This window comes from Nilaparvata lugens, chromosome 2 (assembly GCF_014356525.2).
Source record: "Nilaparvata lugens isolate BPH chromosome 2, ASM1435652v1, whole genome shotgun sequence".
NCBI lineage: Eukaryota > Metazoa > Arthropoda > Insecta > Hemiptera > Delphacidae > Nilaparvata > Nilaparvata lugens.
Genome location: NC_052505.1, coordinates 70,022,557 through 70,044,771, shown reverse-complemented (window position 1 = coordinate 70,044,771; position 22,215 = coordinate 70,022,557). Strand labels below are relative to the sequence as shown.

General features: G+C 35.0%; 2 protein-coding genes across 3 annotated transcripts in view; one reads left to right on the top strand and one right to left on the bottom strand.

Annotated features, from left to right (window-relative positions):
- Positions 1–8,179, top strand: part of LOC111048863 (mucosa-associated lymphoid tissue lymphoma translocation protein 1) — a 30,637-nt gene extending 22,458 nt beyond the window's left edge. Inside the window, exons 11-13 of the mRNA XM_022334842.2 lie at positions 751–953; positions 2,059–2,136; positions 7,498–8,179. Of these exons, the coding sequence (XP_022190534.1) occupies positions 751–953; positions 2,059–2,136; positions 7,498–7,653 (437 nt within the window). The 3' untranslated portion in view covers positions 7,654–8,179. The remainder of the gene's footprint in view (positions 1–750; positions 954–2,058; positions 2,137–7,497) is intronic.
- LOC111052215 (dynein light chain roadblock-type 2) lies at positions 7,823–21,516 on the bottom strand. Of its 2 annotated transcripts, none has more exons than XM_039421582.1 (4): positions 21,044–21,516; positions 17,563–17,641; positions 16,589–16,756; positions 7,823–8,236 (listed from the first exon to the last, which is right to left on the bottom strand). In XM_039421582.1, the coding sequence occupies exons 1-4, from the start codon at positions 21,044–21,046 to the stop codon at positions 8,193–8,195; spliced, it is 294 nt and encodes a 97-aa protein (XP_039277516.1). In that variant the 5' UTR covers positions 21,047–21,516; the 3' UTR covers positions 7,823–8,192. The 2 variants fall into 2 exon arrangements, with proteins under 2 accessions (XP_039277516.1, XP_039277515.1); XM_039421581.1 differs by having other exon boundaries at positions 20,786–21,055.
- Positions 21,517–22,215: the final 699 nt, after the last annotated feature.

The following is a 22,215-nucleotide window of genomic DNA, read 5'->3' as shown; positions in this document are numbered from 1 at the left end:
AAATATCTTCTAAACGGTTTGAGAAATCGATGTGCGGCTTTCGCCATTATTTTTTCTTGAAATCATGTAGGTATCGCATGACAATCTTCCTATTTAAAAAAATAAAGTTGCATTCAATATGGCGGACCAGATTTTTAAAGTCATAGTAAAGTAGTATTTTCAATTTGGGGAGGATCCCCGATCACACCCACCTTGGAATCACATTTTTTTATGAGATACTAAGCTGTTCTCATAATTTTTTCTCCCCTTTCTGCTTTGAATAGTATTGATTAATAATGTGAATATCTTCGGAACGGTTTGAGATATCGATATGCGGATTTTGCCATTCATTTTTTCATTGAATTCTGTATCGAAATCATATATCGCATGACCACCTTCCTACTTAAAAAAACTAAGTTGCATTCAACGTGGCGGATCCAAGATGGCGGACCAGATTTTCAAAGTCATAGTAAAGTAGCATTTTCAATTTGAGTGGGAAAGATTATCACGGAAATGGATAATTACAAATTCAAACTTAAACTGAGTTTGTTAACATTTCAAACAGGTGACATACTTGTGGATGAGATAACTGCGTGAGGTCTACTGTCCACAAAACTACTAGTAAGTTTATTATTTAAATATTGGAAATAGGAAGATAAAGTCGATTAAAAAAGGAAATTCCTCCAAATTTCGATTATTCTAAAAATTTAATTATCATTTGGAAAATGAATTAATTTTGATTATATTTTAAACTTCACTTTTTGATTGCAGGAGTGCCAGAATTGAAAGAGAAATTCAGAGAAGTGTTCCGAATTCCACCCAAACAAAAGTTGAAGTTCAAAAAGGTAGACTGGGATATGACGGTTGAAATTCGACCTTATAAAGGCTGTTTCTTAAATGCCGTCGAATTGTGGCTTCTTCCACTCAAATGGAGTCTAAAATTGGAATTCAATTGTATCCATCACGATACAAAGGTTTGCTTCAATCTACAAATTCTTTTCTTTAGTTTTTGTGTATAATATTGAAAGTATGTTTGATGGATCCTTATTGAAATTAAAGGTTTAGTTATTAATTTGAAACTTACCGAGGATCTTTTTGTATTTTATATCAAATGCATCAAACACAGCGTCGTGACGAAAATAAAGAATTCGGAATTGTAAAAAACTAAATTGATTCAGGACAGCGGCCGCCTCGTACATCATAAGCTAACTTTTAGTACAAATAAGTTCAAATAAGCTTTGTTATTCAATAGTTTTATGGGTCAAATTGATGTTACTTGAACTCAGTTTAAAAACTAATGAAGTGAATAAGTGTTTTATCTTTCATGCAAAAGCTGACTAAGAAAAGGATAGCGCTATCTGCTTTGTCGAATGATAGACAAGGGTAGCACACCAATTTTAATTAAATACTGTCATTATAATGTGGACCTGACTGTAGGGCCTGGTTTCTGGGGCACCTAAATCTAATCGACCATTGAACCTGTAGATCAGGGTTACTTTTTTATCAGTAATTACATTCGTTTTTCATGTAATACTTGTTTTAATTTCCATTCTACATGCAATTATTGAATCTCTCCAATGTGCGTTACTGCATTCAACAGTTAACAAAAAATCTACCTAGCCTACTGACCGTATCAAGTAGGCACATACTTGTACAAGTAGGAATTGGTATGTACGGCACCGTGGAAATAGGGTATTGCAAAATGGAAAGCTGATATGTGTAGGGGGCGTGGTGGGGTCTCTAAATAACCAGAGCGGGCATGAGGTACAAAAAAGGTTGGGAACTCCTGCTGTAGATGGTTCATTAGATTTGGTAAGTGTCCTAGAAACAGGACCAAAAGGTCAACGTACACAGTCACAGGCAAACGTATGCAGACAGACGGCGGAAATACGAAACATCTGCATAAAGACGTGAGCAGACGGACGAATGCGTGCGTTACAACAATTGATAACCCGGGGAGGGTTTTTCCTTCGTTTGTCAGAATACGCCCGTCTGTTTCTGTATGCGTAGGCCTCGAGGTTTAATAATACATTTGTAATAATCTTGAATTCATTCGATTAAGTTGATTCATTTTTCCAGGGCATGAGGCATCATATCAGAATTGATGAAGGTGCTGGCGCTGTCGTTCAAAGCCTATTTGATCTTCAAAAAGCCAAGGTAAACTAAACATTCATTATTTTGTTGCAATGCACCGCTATCTTATTCTTATAATTATTTTGTTCTTAGACTTGCTATTGTATTGAAATTCATAAATTATTCTTCTTTATTCATTTTTAATGTTCATTATATTTTTCATATTTTTGTTCACTTATTCATAGGCCCGATTGCACAGCAGTCGGTTAAATTTCAATCATGATTAATTTCTCGAGAAACAATAAGAGAAGACTTTTTCGAAAATTCTGGTTCTCATAAATTTAATCACGATTAAAATTTAACCGGCTTTTGAACAACTGGAACTTAGTTTTGCTATTAGCTTGCCAAAGTTCAGCTGGCTCCTTTCCAAATCTCGAGTGTGCTATTTTGGGGAAGTAGATCCTAATATTTAATTTTGTAGATTAATTGTCATTATTGCAGTAAATATTCTATAGTTTATTGATTTACTTTGTTATAATTGACTGAAGCGAAGCTGAGATCTTAGTTTCGACTCAATTGGCTTTTGTCTGTTTGTACCGCGGTTACAGTCGCAGTTATTGTCCGATTTGGATGAAATTTGGTATAAAAGTTCTTTGAAACAAGGCGCAGAAACGTATGTGTAAGGATTTTTGATAAGACCTCCGGTTTTTTTGTAATTTAAAAAACTGCAGACCAACCTCCATCCAGAAAGTTACCTTTTCATATCTAGTGCCGTTATCTTTGAAGATACAGAAATTTTTATTCTTTTCAAAATGAAAGATCCTGGGATTTACAATAAGTTAAGAGTAAATATTGCCCACAATAAATATGATTGAAAAAATTGGCTCTCATTTTTTAGAATAGTAGTTGTGCCGCTCTAATTTGCGCTGTATTGAATGAATGGTATTGTTGGAATGATGAAGGAATGCTATCGATCTATTTTTAGATCAAGAGTTGTCAGCGGTGAACCTTGAGAACGTCTGAGTCGCTCCAAATCATACTGTATTTATTAATTGAAGAAAACTTCCCATGCAATGATTGCACCATTTTTCCCTTTTCAACACAAATTTTCCCTGTTTCATAGATGAATAGTTTCTAGACCTACGGAGCCGGCCGGAGGCATCACAGCTTAGTTAGCTTTTGTTTACCTCTTAGTAAGAGATCGGAAACCGACTTGTAAGCATTAACATTCTGCATGGGCATAACAAGCCATAACAATGAATCCACTTTTCATGAAATACATCATTAGCAACCTCCTGTCACCAACAAACCCATTTTATTTAGAATCATTTTCCGTCTCACTATCGTCTGTGAGACGATTCATCGTCTAAATTTATTGCCTACTGCATATTCCATTTTTCTGTCAGTTGACCGATTTCTTAATTATTAGAAAAGTTGTAATACTGTAAATATGGGGACGATATAAAGGTACCTCCTTGAGAGACATAAGTCTGGTGTCCCTGGAAACAATGTCTCTAGCACTTTCAATGGAGAAAATAATAAATGACATGGATAAATCTTCACAATATACTGTACTTTCTTAATGGCCCTTCTAATTATTTTGAAAGTTGTAGGCTATTCATGAGCGAGGTTTACTGTTCGCTGAAGTACTAGTTTATTAGGAATAAATAGATAAATTGAAACATAATAACTTCCATATTAAATAAAGCATTCAATTTGTAGAAATACTGACAAAGTCAGATCGTCAGGATATACGTGATGAATGAAATTGAACCTTTAGTTTAGTTTAGTTTGCTGCAGGCAATTTATTACATTTGCAAAATTACCCAGGCTTCCACTGAAATTAATTAGAACCTCTTCAATTTCATTCATTATGCCTGATTTTTGTGTTTTCGAGAGAAAATCCGTAAATCCAATAATGTTGAAATATTCATAGTTATGTACAAGCAGAGGAATTGGAATTAAGAAGAATTTCCCCTAAACACAGACTTCATAAATCAGTTGTATGGTGGAAATTGGATTGATTGATCCTAAGGCCCATTGCACACTGGACCACCATGGAAGCGCTTCCACGGAAGCTTCCATGGAAGCGCCACCGACAAAATTTGATAGCATTGCGCACTACAGCCACCACTTGACTCATCACTCCTGTTCACTAGTTAACTCATCATCAGTTGAAGAAGCACTCTGCCAACATCACAAAATATAATTGTCCTATGATTCATGAAGCTACTACCAATATAAAATATATTGGAAAAGTTTTTATTCAAAGTTACCAACGTTCCCAAAATGGGACATGTTTGATTATTGACTAATAAACACAAAGATGCTAACATCACTAAAATAGGACAAGCAGAAATATCACCTTGAAACTCATATTAAAAAAATATATGATATGGATATTTTATGTTGAAAGACTGATGGTTTTTCGTTTGATTATACACGAAAATAGTGAAAAATGGTTGTAATGAATAACCATTTATAATGAATAATGCTTAAGGAAAATGCTTATATAACTTACCAAATGAATTTTTTTCATTTTCTGTAAGGTTATATTTTTCAACTTAAAAGATTTACCAGCTCCCTCCAAGAATGTTTCTTCACATCCCGGTCTGCATATAATTATGGAGACATGTCCCATATAGCTGGTCTGCTTTTAACTTCAAGAATGAACCACTCTGTATCAAATTGTTCACTATTCATTACGACGACTTCAACATACAACTGTACTGAATTTGATTTGAATTGAAACCAGTGGCGGCTGGTGTAAATATAGTTTGGAGGATGCAGATACCAATCCTAACTTTCATAGTAAATGAGAACGCAATAAATAGGGATTATTAAATTGTCATTACATAGAACTTGAATTATATCATTTTTTTCCAACAAGATTACAAGTCACTGTAAGAGATAACAATAAGTGAAATGAATAAGTTACAAGATTCAAACAATACAATAGAAATAGAAAGCCCAAAACTGTTTTACATAAGATCAGTCTTAATATTATTAGCCTGGAAATACAATAGCACAATTATTTTTTCCTACAGATACCTTGAAAAGTGACCATTTCTGCACTGATTGCAGGCCGCAAAGAATCACTTTTCCGCTCTAGTGCGCAAAGTTTTACTTTGCGTACTCCAGATTTGCAGCATGACAACGCAAAATAGTTAGTAGGTTATATGGAGCACCAGTGCAGGAAAATCAAAATTAAGTTGATAACACTGACTGTGTGGTATAGTGAGGTCCACATTATAATGGCAGTGGAGAACAGCGTTGCCTATTTATATTGTCAAAAACAGATTTGGCTTCGTTGTGGAGCTAAAAAAGGATAGTACTACCTACTTTGTCGAACGATAGACAACGATGGCAACATCAAAGTTTATCAAATAATACTGTCATTATAACGTCGACCTCACTAAAGTCATTTCAATGCTTACATAAGATAAACCCCCTTCAAGCAGTCAGATAAATTTTCAATTGAATTACTAATCATTATAATTTAATTATTAACATTCAATTTTAAATAAATTAAGGTTTTTATTAATAATAAAGTTACACAGAAAAACATTTAATGGATTTCAGGGAATTACCATTATTCCGCAATCGCCTACGGCTCGTGCGTAAACGTTTCTTTCGGTGCAGCCAACTGTCACTTTGCGCACTAGTTGCACAAATAACTATTTTTTAACTTCCGCTTGTACTTACACACTCTCGCAAACCCTTATTACGGCTTGTGTGGAATTCTCAAGATTTGGAGGTCTTACAAACTTCTCAAGTTCAATTTCATTCTCAATTTTGCTATTAACTAAATATCCAATCATCTAATAAATTTTCAATAGAATAAATATAGCTTTCGTTTATTACACGATCACTTACATATCCTCGTTTATTACAGACACATTTATTTCGTTTATTAGCCTACTTCATCACTTACAATCCTCAAATCAAAACAAACAAAACTTTTCAACGTTGTCTGTCGTCTGTAGTGTGATACTATCAACTATCGATACACGAAGACAGTCTTCTTAGATCGATATTGTTGGTATCGAATTGTTAGTTTCTATACAATGACTGGTTGTAGGATCCTCCTTGGTAGGATCGCTGCAACCATGCGATCCTCAAAAAGAGGTGAGAGGCTGTAGAACTGCTCCTTTCTACTGCGCAAGCGTAGTATCTGTTTGAGTAACACATTCGTTGGAGCAGTTTGTTATCTGCTACTTGGAAAAATAACTGCTTTGTTTTCGTGAACCAGTGAACGAATGAGCAAAAAACATTTGTCCACTAATTATAATTTTCAGCGTCATCTTCAAAATGTTCATAAGAGTAATAAATAGGCCTGTGAAAGAAGGAGCAATATGTCCGTTCGAAGACTGCAGAGAAACATTCAGAGTTATTTAGTAAGATTGATGTATAGAGTAGTAGTATTGATGATACCATGTAGTCGAGTTGTTGACAATCTTCAAGACTATTGACCCCCTGGGTTGGAGAACTCGCTCATGAATAGTTGTATTTTGATCTTTAAACCCCGCAACTTTCAATTATTTAGAGATGGTGAAAATTATGAAAACAGCTCAAAAACAAAAACCACAAATTATCTTAAACCGTTTCAGTTTGTTGATGTAAAAGTTGTAAATTATGTTGCAAATTAAGCAACTGAAATCATGTGTTCGGAACTGCTCTAACAAATACGTTATCAGCGCATGCGCACACTTCTCTATGCTAGAGGACCATTCCTACAGCGAGTCGCGCGTTCAAAAAACCTTCCGTTTTCATAGCAACCAACTGGTTTGCCAGCACTTAAGGCTTCCAATGTTATTCTCCCATATAAGTGACGCAAATGCTATGCGTTCCTTCTTCGGACCACGCAAATTCAAAATGTTGGACTATCTGTTCTGGCTTTCTGCTGTATGAATTTTGTCGGAATTGAGAAAATAATTTTCAATAATATGACCATCAAATTGAGGTGATATTAAGACGTTTAAAATAAGGAAATTCTCTTTCTATTGCCTGATTTGTTAGGGATTGTGCAACCTCAAGAGGAGCCGCCACTGATTGAAACTGAACTAGAGATGATTTTCTGTTGGCTGGTGGCTCTAGTGTGCAATGACAGATAATACTCAATGGTACGACGTGGTGGCGCGACAGTCTGGTGGCTAACAAAATCGGCGGCTCGAGCCACCACATTCCTGGAAGCTCGGCTGTTGGCCGGTGGCTCTAGTGTGCAGTGACAGATAAGAGGCAATGCTAACACGTGGTGGCGCTTCCGTGGAAGCGCTTCCATGGTAGCCCAGTGTGCAAAGGGCCACTTCTTCAATACCAAAACTCGTCCAAGGCGTTCTAAAGTTTATTGCTTTATGGCTATAACTTGAATAAAATGTTATTATCGTTATCCTGTTGCTTTTGATAACTATGAAAAACATTGCAGCATAGATTTTTCTTTTTCAGTTTGATCTTTGCGTGTCAATATTTTTATTAAAACAAAGCAAAAGTAATGGAAATCGGATGGAAATAGTTGACAGTGCAATGCTGGATCTTGGAAGTTTCATGATAATGCCAGCTCGTTTGTGGTACATTAAAGAAGAAGCAGAACTTCAAAGATGACAACTTACACAATCTGGAAGAACATCATTCAACTCAGAAGTCTTGTAATTATAGTCAATTTATAATGCTAGTGTTTTTATTCTAAATGTGATACTTACATGAACCCTAGGCTTATGTAAAAGTGAGGATGGGTAGTGAGAGAGATAAGAAATAAACGAAAAAACATTTCAGGTGGATTCTAAACCATCATGAATCAAGTTTAGAAAGTCCAAAGTACTTTAGTGTGTGTGAAGAATTATAACATTCATTTGTGAAAAATACAGAGCATAACGTATAAAGCTATCAGTATTTTTTATTAAAACTATATTATTTCATAAAATAAAATAGCATGTGAAGTTGCAGCAATAAAAGTTTGGTTTACAAGGTGCTTTATAATTTGCATGAAAGATCTAAATTAATTTTATTGATTCAAAATTAAAAGTTAAGAATAAAAAAATTGAATGAAAATATTCAAGTGTAATAAAATTAAGTGTATATTAAGTTATATCATTGAATATATAAATAAATTTCATCTTCTAATCATAAAGCAAGTTTTCTCTTCATTCTGCTGGATTCTGTATAACAATGAGAATGAATTCTCGATCTGTAAAAAATTAAAACATTCCGTTAAACAACGTGTTTTTCATATTAGTTTATAATCAATCAAATATCATCAAGGCCAATGATTCCTATCGATATACGTTTAATTTCAAATTATACTAATCAGTTTGTAATTTCTATTTTAACTCTTCTCCTTTATATGAAAAACCTGTTAGGCCCATGTTATACGAGCGCTGATAACGCGGCGTTTTAGCGTCGGGTTAACAGGGCAATGTTACTTCCATAGTGCAAATTTTACGAAACGTCGTCCAGTCCGCGTTAGCCCGGCGTTGAGCGTTGCTAGCGCAACCTGCCGCGTTAGCAACAAGGCTTTGGCAACGCTGAACCAAGTTATACACAGCGTTGTTGACGCGCAGTAGTAGTATGTGGTTCTTCAAGTACTGTGGACTCTAATTACATTACAGCAATGGAGGAAATCTATGATATACTTGATAAGGAGGTAAAATTAACAAATGAAATTGACAACTATTGTGATTATTTGCCGTCCCCAGGAAATAAACAGAAATTCTTTAATATATTTTATAAGAACATTAGAAGTATTGGAAAGAACTTTGATGAACTGATTTCTTTCACAAATGTCCACCTAATAAAACATACCGGTATTTATTTTATTAATTTTTTATGGATTATTTTCATCTTACTGAGCTGTGTGTTTTTGCTTTATTATTTCTTATGATTGTAAATATTGTGAGTTTGAGTAAATAAAATTTGAATTTGAACAGATTTTGCTTTTGAATTGTATAAAAATTGAATTCGACATAATTGTTTCAACCGAGACTTGGATTTTCTATTCGAATACAAAACTGAAGGCTATAGAGCAATTATTGAGTAGGATGTGAGACTTTTGCGATGGTAATTCTATTTTGACGATGTTATCATCATATGAATGTAGTCATGTAATTAATTTCAAAAAGCAACATCGTAAATAAAATAGATAAACAAGTTAGTTTTACGAGAAAAGCTCAATGAATAGATTAAGAAAATTTAAAATGTGAATGTGTGGAATTAATAAAAGTTTTTTAGTTGTAGTTGTCTAATTGTAGTTGATCAGATTAGACGAAGAATACCAAACAAAATTCGTGAGAATCTGATTGATGATCTACCTAAAATCGTGAAGACAGAAGAACTTGTGAATAAGTTAGATGATTACGAAGCAACAAGACATACATTTAGAGGGGAACGCATCAGTCGTGAAATTTTGAATTCAGTTGATTCTCTTTCTGTACCTCAAAATGGTAAATCAGGGAATGAAAAAAGTACCGATAGAAAAAATCAGATTTACCTTTATCATATAGATGTAGTTGAAAAAGAAATAAATCTTGATCTCAATCATATAGAAGATCTTTTAGTTTGTAATGCTATACAGCCTTGTAAGAAAGAACTTACAAATGCAAAAACTAAATTGAAATCAAATATTAGCACTTGTAATGTGAAAATAGATAGATCAACTAAGGAGAGCACACAATCAAAAGAAATTAATCGAAAATAAATATGCAAGCTATTAACAATACCCAAATACTTCAGTATAATGGAATAAAAATTATGAACATTCCTAGTGTAGAGAGTGAGAGCTTAATCAACATAATTAAAATAATTTCGAAGAGTATTGATTTTCCCCTGAATGAAAACACAATCAATCGATGCTACCGAATGCCATCTCGGAACTCGAAGGTTATTTCTCCTATTATATTGAAATTCAACAACGAATCGGACAAGGGAGGATTCCTATCGTCGGCGCGGAAGTCATCTGAGATTCTGAAGACTGGGCTGCTGGGTATGAAACCTAATAAACCAATTTTTGTTCATGAACTGATGTCACCCTACTTTTATTCCCTATTCAAATGTGCAAAGGATTTTCAATCAAGAGGTGTGCTCAAGTATGTGTGGTTCAGGAATAACCAGCTGCTAATTAAGAAATCAAACTCAAATACAACCATTCAAATCAGATATGCTGAGGACATAGGTGCTTTGGTTGGGGATAATCATCAGTACTCGAGAAACGATTTAAAATGTTGGAGGATTGTGTAATGTGTTTATTTTATTATGTGTAATTTATGTTTGTTTTATTTAGTGAAGGCTTGAGGGCAAGCCAATTCGTCAGAATGGCCGAGTGTAGGATATGAGATTTTTGCGATGGTGATTCTATTTTGACGTATGATGTTATCATCATACATGAAAGTAGTCATGTGATTAATTCAAAAAGCAACATCGTAAATAAAATAGATAAACAAGTTAAGCTGCGTTTACACCAAAGTTATTAACAAAATGTTAAAAACTTAATCCAGATTCGATTAGATTGAACGGAACTTGACAAACACATATATGTTCATCATGTGTATGATAAGTTATATTCAATCGAATATTATAATATTATTATTTTGTATTCTATAGCATATTTTTTGTATGTATAATCATTCTATATTTGCACTGTATTTTATTCTGTATTTCTATATCCATGTTTCATATCCAATTATATATTATTATTATCCAACATTTGTTTTTATTTCAACATTAGTTTTTTTTTGTGATTTTAGTAATATAAGAAACAGCTAAACCAAGCACTAGTCTCAAGATGCATCTCACACCCTGCACTATATGACTATCCATACATGTTTCCAGAGAAAATTTACTATAGAAGTTGATGACAATTTTCGATAGTGCAGGATGTGAGATGTATCATGCCTTGTACTCTTACTTCTACATGATTCATATAGGTAAGAAATCACCTTACTATACTTTTGGCGATGCAATTTCAGCGACCCCACTCCACCTCCCCAGTCACATGACCAATAGCCACGCCCAGCAGTCATTATCAGCATCCACTTCCTGTTCCAACAAGTCTGTATGACGTCATCTCTCAACTATGCCTATACATCTCAATAATGTTCCCACTGTAGGGCTGAGAGTGAGAGAGTGACAGATAGTGAGAGAGAAAGAGAGTGATCAGTGACTGAACAGTGACTGAACAGTAACTGAACAGTTAAACAGTGACTGAACAGTGACTGATCAGTAATTGAACTGACACTGACTGACCACTGAGTGGACGACCCAATTATGCCATACAGACATGATGGTCCATATGACAGGAGGAGTGAGGGTCATTGAGAATGTCCATATGTCATGTCTGAACATGGAGGAGGTGGAGTGGGAGTCATTGAAAATATCTATCTTCAATGCCATTTTGATCTCTAGAGCAGCATGGCCATGTTGATCTAGAGTCTCCCATGGACATCTTGATCTAGTAGGTCTACCATGGACATATTGATCTGGAGTGATAGGTCTCCATGACCATGTAGAGTGACAGGTCCTGCACGACCATCCCGAGCCAGAGTCCCCTATATATGAAGGCCACTGTCAAATTGAAGCCATCCTGGCCTCAGCCGGCGGGACGATTGCCAGCCGCAGCGGGTCGACTGTTGGCGGCCGGACGACCAGCGGCGGGGTGACTGGCAGTGGTGGGGCGACCAGAGGGCTGTTCAGGAGACTCGCTCTACTAATATCTATCTACAGTGCTGCTTTTCGGGATACTGTACAAATGATGGAGTATGCAGCATTTCAGAACGAGAGGAAAGGTCAGCAGAGGTCTATCAGGAGACCACAAAATATAGAAGAGGATTTTCAATGACTAATATATATATTCTGTTTTATAATGGAAAATAAATGTATATGGGAAGAATAAAAATATGGTTTTCTTTTCTCTACCCACTACATACAAAAAAAAAAATATATCCTCTGGTTCTGTTGATACTGACCTTTAATACTTACCTTTACCGCCTTGGATTCAAGCCTGGAACCTCCAACTTGGGAAGCTGACTTGCTAACCACTACACCATAGAGGATTTATGTTTAAAGACTTAAATTATATAGAATATGATACTTCTTCATACTAATGATAACAAAGAATTGAGAAGTGAGTCATGATGGGGTGGCATTGTCATAGACCTGTTGACAAGGGAGGTTATCCCCACCACCACCACCACTTTTCTCTGTTTGGTATAAGACGGCTAGTCAGCACTGAGAGGTATTCCATCTACTGTGACATGTTGTCAAACAGTGAGCTATGTCTGCGGGATGTAGTGATTGAGCTTGAGGAGGAGGAACTCATGGTATTATCTCGTTGACAGACATTTTCAATGATGCAGGACATTTGAGTTCAGAGTTCAGGGTCCAGAGTCCAGAAGTCCAGAGTTCTGAGCCCCGAGTTCAGAGTGTAGAGCCCCGAATTCATTTTTTTTTTTCATTTATTCCCGATTTTAGGTGTTTTTAATTTTTTTTTTCATTTATTCCCAATTTTATGTGTTTTTTTAATTTTTTTTCCCCAATTTTATGTGTTTTTTAAATTTTTCTTTTTTTTTGAGGTTAGGTTTGATTGATTTGGGTGACCTTGAAGCTAGGTTTGGTCAACTTGGGTGACCTTGAGGTTAGGTTTGGTTGACCTGGATGGCCTTGAGGTTAGGTTTGGTTGACCTGGGTGGCCTTGAGGTTAGGTTTGGTTGACCTGGGTGACCTTGAGGTGAAGGCCGGTTCTGGGACATTTGCTCCAGGATTGGTAATATATATCTACTGCTAATGCCGCGGCGTTGGCAATGCTGAACCAAGTAGCTGACAGCGCATTGTGTGCACGTCGGCCAATATTATTGATTAACGATAAATATTGTTGTCATTCACCAAGATGGACACCGTTCAGTTAGACTGCGTAGGATTCATTCATATTTGAAAAAAATCAGATAATTTTAGTTTCTTGAATATCTACTGAATGTACTACACAGTCAATGCTATCTCTGATAAATACACAAATTCCATCACACTTATTCATTCTTAAGTATTTATTAATGTAGGATATTATTCTACATAATATATTTATTAGGTTTGGTTGACCTGGATGACCTTGAGGTTAGGTTTGGTTGACCTGGATGGCCTTGAGGTTAGGTTTGGTTGACCTGGGTGGCCTTGAGGTTAGGTTTGGTTGACCTGGGTGACCTTGAGGTGAAGGCCGGTTCTGGGACATTTGCTCCAGGATTGGTAATATATATCTACTATTAGCGCTCGTATAACATGGGTACGCGTTAGCGTTACGTGTTTAGCGCCACGTTGGTAGCGCTACGTATAACATGGAAATTCAACGCCTTGTTTCTCGCGTCATTAACGCGGCGTTATCAGCGCTCGTATAACATAGGACTTGAAGATTGGTCATAAACATCAACTGTCAATCTGGCTAGAAAATTAGTTGAGGATAAAAATAGATAAATATAAATTCATGAATCAAATTCAAATTTCAAATTCAATATCTAATGTTCTGAATCATTCAGAAAAAATCACTCGCTTTTTTAAGATTATAATTCGAAGCTCTCTATCTTCATTCTATTTATTTTATTGCGGATGATGCCCACATGAGCTTTTTGCTTGTGCGTGGGTAATGGAGAGTGCGTTGGCGAATTCATGAGATGATCAAACGTCCATGCTATCAGCAATTTTTCAAAAACTAGTCAAATTTTTGGAATAATCATAAATTGAAGGAATTTTCGTTTTTAATCAATTATACGATCGTAACTTCCGATTTTCACTATTCAAATTTATGATTCAAAATCCCTCTTGGTGTAATTTGTGCTCTATAGCCTGAGACAGTTTTGTCAGATAGATTTTCAGGTACAATATTCCTTATATTTCGACTCGGGTACAATATCAGATAGATTTCCAGGATAAAAATATTCCTTGTATTTCGATAAACACTAAAGTTTTAGCTTTAACCATCATCATTTACTTCATTGTTCTCACATATAGATTTTGCACAATAATATAGGTTTCTGAAATACTGTTTTATCAGAGTCACCCATCAAGGTGCGTACAGGAATGAGCACCATGAACACGCGCATTCATTTTTCAGCTTATTCTAAGCTAATTATATCATTATATCAGTATTTGTAACGAAAAAGTAAGATACAGATACAATCAGCTGAAAGCATAGCATCAGCTAATGACAAAAAATGAGCGTGTTTGTGGCGCTCAAGTCTGTACGCAGCTTTGAAGCACATGATTTCAGTATTTCCTAGTGGAGAGGCGCGCATAAGAACACCTCAAGGATCAAAATTCCAAACACTCAAAACTTGTGACACAATGATCGGATCTTCTTGTACTATAGCTCATTCTTCTCGGCTCGTCAAAGCGGTTCAAAATCACGTACTTACAAAAATGGAAAGTTTATCCTTCATTGTACTAACGTATATTTCCATACACAAAGAATGGCTAATTTCTATATTCAAAGGTGCTTATTTCGGAAACCCGAAATGATTAAAACTTGTACGTGGTCGTACATTGTACAACAGAATTTTATCTTTAATTTGTTGTAAATAGTTCATGAAAAAAATTTAAAGTTCGATTAGCTCGTTTCAAAAAATCAAGGAAATTTGAATATTTTTCTCATTTTCATATTTTTGTTAGTTTTCAAAAAAAAAATGGTTCAAGATGAATTTCAAGCAACTAAGCTTGTAGGGCATGAAATGTTCTACAATTCAAGTTTTCTATAAATCGCAATATCGTTGCTATCATGTACCAATCTCAATTTAGAGGCTGTTGATTATTGGTAAAATCGTAAACGAAATGAAAAAATGAAATTCGCCAATGATGATTTCACCCTTTTAAGGACGAATAGGTCAGGAAGTTATTCTCAAACAAAGCCAGAAAGTTGAAAAATTATCACCTCATAATTTTATATTTTAGCAAATAAAAGTTAACACTTCCGTTTTTCGAGAAAAATACTCGTATAAGAGTTATAGCTCGTTTCAAAGCCTTCAGAATTAAGTATCATACATCAGTATTTGTTCATGTTCTATAATCCTCATCTTAATTGTCCAGTTTATCTGCACAATGTAAGTTTTCGGCAAAAAACAATCTTCTAAGTTTATTAATAAGTTTCTAGATGTCTAGGTTTATTAATAGGTATATCTTTTAAATAGTGAGAATATGAAGATATAGTTGATAAAAACAAAAATTCCTACAATTTTCGATCATTCCGAAAATTTTACTTGTTTCTTGAAAAATTTTAACCAAGCAGTCAATGAAGATAGAGAGCTCGGAATTGTTCAATTTTATTAGAATTTTTATTATGTAATAATAAACTAGAATGATTTTTTCTGTTCGATTGGTCGATTTCGCGAAAATCGCATAAAACTGGAAAAGGAACCGAAAATCCGAGGTTTTTGGGGCACTCTGTAAAAAGCTCCAGGGTTAGAAGATCAAACGGCCCTCTTTCACTTCCTCGTGACTTGAGTACTATTGTGAGGTCCTCCAGGGCTAGAAGTTCAAACGGCCCTCTTTCACTTCCTCGTGACTTGAGTACTATTGTGAGGTCCACCTTATAATGGCAGTATTTGATTAACATTGGTGTTGCTATCCTTGTCTATCATTCAACAAAGCAGATAGCGCTATCCTTTTCTAGCTCTGCAACGTTGCCATATCGTTTTTAACAAGGTAGAAATATAATTGATTAACAAAGAATGAACAGTAGATGTAACAACAGATATAATGGTATCAGCTATCCTCTACAGAAGGCAGTGGCAAGGCAGAGAATCGGCAACGCTGGTCTCCTATCTTTCTCAACTGCAATTATAACGGTGGACTTCACTATAGTATACCTTATAGTATATGTGAATCAGTATATGTCTCAAGTTTGTAAATTTTTCGGTGTGCAAAAATCATAAGTTTGTAAGTTTGTATTTACGTAGACTGATTGCTCAAGTATACAAAAGAAATATGCTATTATGCTATTCGTCTTATCCCTTATGCCGGGGCATACAATAGAGATGGCTGTGCACCTAGTTTAGCTACCATCGAACTTCTCAACTCATTAAGGGGAGCAGACCAAAAAATAACTCCATAAGCCGTGATGTTAACATATGTACCTCTTACTAGAGATCCATCCAACCAATCAACCTGATATTTTCAACACTGAATAACATGACCTTTTTACATACTTAAGCACAAGCTTTTCAGTTTTCAACCAAGTATTATTTTTTCTGAATAGCTCGAAAACACAGTATTGAATTACAAAAAGGCATATAAAATGGAATTTAAACATTATTTTAAAATTACCTTTTCGCTAAAGTGTTCATAATAGTGCTAAGTAGTACTGTAAAAAATTTTAGACGTCTACCTCAAAGGGTTCCTGAGAAAAAGGTGCATATGTTAACATTACGGCCTATGGAGTTATTTTTCGGTCTGCTCCCCTCAATTCACTACACTTTGATAGACTACCAGAAGTAGTAGTTTCTTATGAAGCCAGTATACGAGTATGACTTGTGCTTGGGTGATAAGGTTAGGAAAGATGACTGCTACTCACCAGGAGCAACCATAATCTCATGCTTTTTTGATCTGATTCTGAGGAAGGTGAGATCATTGGTGGGATCCAGATCTCGAACCACACTACGTGCTTTGTCCGACAGTTGGCTTATAAGACCAGCATATTGTACTGTTGTTGTATTGTCCATTGTTGTCTTGATAGGAATACCTGCAAACAATATAATCAATTACTATCAAACTACGCAAGTGACTCGGCTATTGAGAATCAGGCTTGAAAACCTTTCCTTGTCAATAATATTTCCTGCAATTAAATTATCTTCAAACCAAACCCTTGAAACATGTTGAATTTCTATGCTTGCTAGTTCATCCTTACCCCTATTAAATTTATAAGAAATTTAATGGATGAGGTACGACCAGTTTATAGGCTTATAAAGCCTGCTCCAGTTTCTTGATTTTACTTCTTATGGAATCACACCTTGAATATCCTACAGAGGAACCTCACTTCTAATACCTGAATTCTTGAGTCATCATTCTTGGGTCCATATCTCGCTTCCGTATGTACTACATTGATAACATGCAGGTACCAATTTAGTAGAACACAAAACTATTTTCATGCACTGTAATAATATCATTTGATAAAATTCACATTTCAAGTTAATACGAACAGTAATATTGAAAACCTATTCATTATATAATAAACACTAGGATTGGACGAAGTAGGCTCCGACTTCAAGCTAAAAGTCACTCAATAGTCAACATCCTTATGACAAAAGTCAATATGTCCCTGAAATTAATTAGGTACAACTTGGAGAACTCTAACACCAGACTGCCAAGCCATGTGATTTGATATTTATTTTTGCAATAGAATTCCAGTTCAGATTGTCAATTGTATCATTCAATTAACTATTTGGCAATTAAGTCTGATTTTTCAGACTTTCAATTTTTCAGTTTCAAGCTTTCAACTTAACATCTCTTTCTGTGGTAGAAATACGAAAATCTGCAAAAGAAACTCACCTTCGGAATTTACCACTATAGTTCCAATGACACCTTTGTGCGATTGAATCCTTTTCAAAGTATCTTCTACTTCACTTGCCTGCAAAATTAGTGAGTAATTTAGCAATAAAATGATTGGAAGCTGAATAACAAAATTTCAAATGAAATAATAATCACGCATAACATATTTATTATTAATCAATAGGCTATATTTATTCAACTGTATTCCTGTTACAGTGTGATTTCTGACACAAATTCCGAGATATTTAAAAATATATTTGTGTTTTTACTAAACATAATTCAACTCTGTTTTCTCTGACAAATCACATTTTCATTACTTGAAACTGGGTTTCGAAGGCTGGGGATGTCAGACAGAGTCCCGAACAGTTGATGACTCATAACTTAACTCTATCATGGAAGCAGCATATCAACATATTATGTGATCGACTTGTCAGGGTAATATTTATGATGAGGAAATTAAAGAGTTTTGTGCACAACAGTTACCTAAATTCAGCATTCCATAGTCACATAAATCATGAAATAATACTCTGGGGTCATGTGGGTGACCTCAATAGAAAAAGTTATCCGTATCATCTTATCTCACTCTCCACCAACACTGTCGGCCCATTTTCTTTTTCAGACATATGAAAATCCAGACTGTTTTCATTCAGCACTTGTACGGCTCACTGTTACTCTTAGGCCTCTTTCACACGATAGGAGACGTGCAACTTGAACACTGAACAGTGTTCACGTTTTTTTGTCGAAGTACACTGAGTCCAATCGTATCTTTCACATGGTGATCCCGAGCCAGGAACCTCCTTTTGTCACGTCTTTTCTCCTCGAGGCAAGCAGAAACCCGTTTGGATCGAGATACTAGCGGACAAATCGCCGCTTTCACTTGGTGATTCTACGTCTTTCCGGTCACCACTTTTTCTCAAAATCTTTCTTACTTGAAAATGAAGATAGATAGATTCTGATTTCGGATTTGGATTCAGCGACCCCAAATTCTTTAGCGTAAGTCCCGTTTTCGAAAATATCCGAAAACAAGGAAGTTATGATTGTTTTTAATAAAGCTTTCTATTATCATATAATTATACGGTAAAAACGAACAGGTTCTGTACTATACAGTACGTATGTACTGTAGCGATTATAATACAACTTACATTGTATTCGTGTAGGAAATTTGGTGGGATATTTATCTTGATTTCTGAAAATACCCAAAAATAAGGGAGTAAGAAAACTTTGAGAAACCAACGTTTTCCTGCCGATTGACAAAACAGATTAAAAATTATTCTAAGACATAAATTATGTCTTGAACTAAAAACGTGTAACAGATATCCAGATCCAAGCTATCAAGCTTTTCATAAATTTATTTGTCTCCCCATGGCAGTAGGTTTGCGCCCAACGTTTTCACTTAAACATTTCTGTGATAATTATTAAATTATGATAGAACACATTATCGTATTGATCTTCTAAATCCAGTTACATGCACATCGATTCCCGTAAAATTGATTTTTACCGTTCCTATGAATTCTACCAGGTTCAGCGCAACTTGTTAAATATCATTATGTTTGATTCAACAGAATTCATAAGAACGACAAAAAATCGAACAACAAAAAAGCCGAAGTTTGTGTCGACGGTATACGACATAGAAAGCAAAAGCTCGCGCTTGGTCCATAGTTCTACGACTGAGGATTCAGCTCAGCGACTAAAATCGACAAGCCATGATTATGTTAATCACTACTCATATAATAATACAAAGTATAGAACTGCTTTTCACTATGATACATGGTTTTCATTATTTAATAAAAATAAAACGAGATTCCGGTGTCAAAAGCATCAAAGTCGCCAGGCTGGTCTGGACTATTCATGACTTTCTCAGTATGCATTATCCACTCAGCAGTTCTAATACAAACACAGACATCAGTTTCGTTTTAGTTGCAATGGAATGACATTTTTTATTCTTTCAGTTCCTATTATTACCATAGATCGATTCAGATCACCACAATGTTTATACTGTACGTTCATAATAGATTTTTCTGATTGTTGCAAAGAAATATTTACTGGTATTCTGGAGTAATATTCAACTATTTGAACCTGATAAATTAGATTGTTGAATGACAATTGAGATTCAGTGAAGTTTACTTGTCCTTTTCCTCGTATTTTATTGGGTGATGAGTGGAGATGATTTATGAGTTCATATTTTGATTCAGTTTTACAAAGTTTAATTTTTTTTTGAACTTTTTTAATGTTTAAACTTTTTAGGAGTTTGAAAACTTCTTAAAACCTTTGCCTGTCTCTTCGTGAGGCAGGAGTATTGTTATCTGTGTACGTTTACTATATAATCATATGATAATGGAAAGCTATATTAAAAACAGCGATAACTCCCTTGTTTTCGGGTATTTTTGGAAATGGGACTTACGCTTTACAAAATTTGGGGTCGCTGAATCCAAATCCGAAATCTTCTATCTATATTTTTAAGGAAGTTAGACTTTGAGAAAAAGTGATGAGTCATACTTTGAGCAAACGTCGGTGTAATTGTTAGATCCGTCGGCTTATTTGTGAGATCCCCATGTGAAAGCACAGGAGAGCTGCGAAATATGAAATATGATCTTCAGGAGCCAGGATTCTGCCGTGTGAAAGAGGCCTTACGGAGCAGTGAGTTACACATTTTTCCAGGAGAGGTGAGTTGCAAACCTACAAAACTAGAAGATAACACTAGAGATAGTATTGACCTGCCTTTCTCCAGACTAACAAGAGCGCACAATAGTTGTGCCTACTGTGAGAAAATTTTTAACAGACTAGCACAAAGCGTTTGTGAGATAAAGATTGGAAGGTTCCGTAGGCTGCTGCGTGAGATTTGCCCCTACATTCACTAATAGAGAATGAGATTGGTGACATCTTGGACTAGGACGCAAGGACATCGTTACACCAATGCTGATGTCCTATAGATGTCTTAGTAGATGGTAGGCCACTAATGCTAGTGTCCCAATGTATTGGTAGGCCACCAATGCTTGTGTCCAAATATATTATTGGTAAACCAGCAATGATGGTGTCCCAGCACTGGCCAGGCTAGCGATTCTAGTGATACAACAGCCAGCCGCCAAAATCTATCAACAAAACTTTTGAAAATTCTGGAATGACCAGTAAATACCATCTTAATTTTATAGTCTACCAAATACAAATTTTGGTTAGCCTAGTTCTATTGATAGTATTTAAAAAATTGACAGTTGGCAAAACTCACCTTTGGACTCATATTTAGGCAACAATTACAAATGATTTGTTCAACTAAATTAATTATACTATAATGATATGGTCAAGTAAATATTTGTACTAAAGAATAAATAACAAAATAATAATTGTTTCAGCAATAATAATGGACTAATATTGACACTTTTCCAAAACACCTAACCTCCAAATTGTCGGCTATTAAATAAGCTACCGTACTGGAATATTTCAATCATGTTTTATCAAAAAATTACAGAATGAAAATGTTCCTTACCATTTTATCAAACAATGATAGAGATGCAAGATTTAGTAATCAATCAAGAAGACAGGCTTTATCATGCCATTAAAAATCTGTGATAAACTTATCAGTAAATATTATGAGTTTTGATAATAAACCTGTGTGCAACTGGAATTTTGTGTAATTGTTCAACTAAGAAAAATCACAGAACTTAAGTTTTTTATTTTTCTATGATACAGTTTGCTTTATTCATTTACAATTTACATTCACAATAAAGAATAAACAAAACAAACTTTTCCACTGTCCATGGCAGCCAAATATTGGTATTTTTATTCCGATACCATTATCGATGAGAGTATATCGATATTTGGCCCTTTGAAATGTATGGTAGATATTCGTGTTTTTGTACTGATATTTATATCGATACCACCAATTTTAAAAATAAAACTTCCATTATCATAGTATAAGGATGTATGTGTTTTCAAATTCATTTCTACGATAATTGCAATTATTTATAATAAGACTGCAAAGTACAATATAAACGGGTGTACAAAATAATACACAATGCTCATCAGTTTTATTTCTTACTTATCGATATATAGAAAATATCGTTATTTCTAGGCTGATATATCAATATTTACGTATCGATATTTTCTACCATCGATTTTTTGCTCCCGATGTATCGATATCTTGGAAAATTTCCAGTGGAAAGTTTCTATAATAAACGTTAGGTTCATGTTTTGACAGTGTAGAAAGATAAACCAGCGTTGCCGATTCTCTGCCTTGCCACTGCCGTCTATAGAATCTTATTATATTAAAGCTGCAAATGACAAAAAAATTCAAAACATTCACAGCAAATACGGCTGATTGTCTCGGAAAACCCACCTCAAAATCAGTTAGACAACACACTGAAGGCAATGGGAAAACCTTCAAATCACAAAAATTTTACCCCCCTGGCACCCCTAAAGCCCCCCAATTTTTTCGACACATCAGCCTTGCACAGAAAATTTGATAGAAGCTTTTTCTTTTTTAAGGGCTCTAGCAACCCCCCCCCCCAAGGATTAGATTTATAATAAAAATTCGGGTCTATCTACGTGAAGCATTAACGTCCTATACACTAATTTAATTTATACAGCAGGAGTAGTATAATTTTTAATTTTACAGTATCAACGACGTTGCTAAATAACCTTGAAATTATGGCTAAAGCT

Bases quoted from the DNA above. Each gene is read 5' to 3' on its own strand.
- LOC111052215 (XM_039421581.1), bottom strand. The intron at 16,757-17,562 runs GTGAGTTTCTTT...TATTGTTTGCAG, and splicing joins TATAGTGGTAAATTCCGAAG to GTATTCCTATCAAGACAACA. The intron at 8,237-16,588 runs GTGAGTAGCAGT...AATTTTTTACAG, and splicing joins TGAGATTATGGTTGCTCCTG to ATCGAGAATTCATTCTCATT.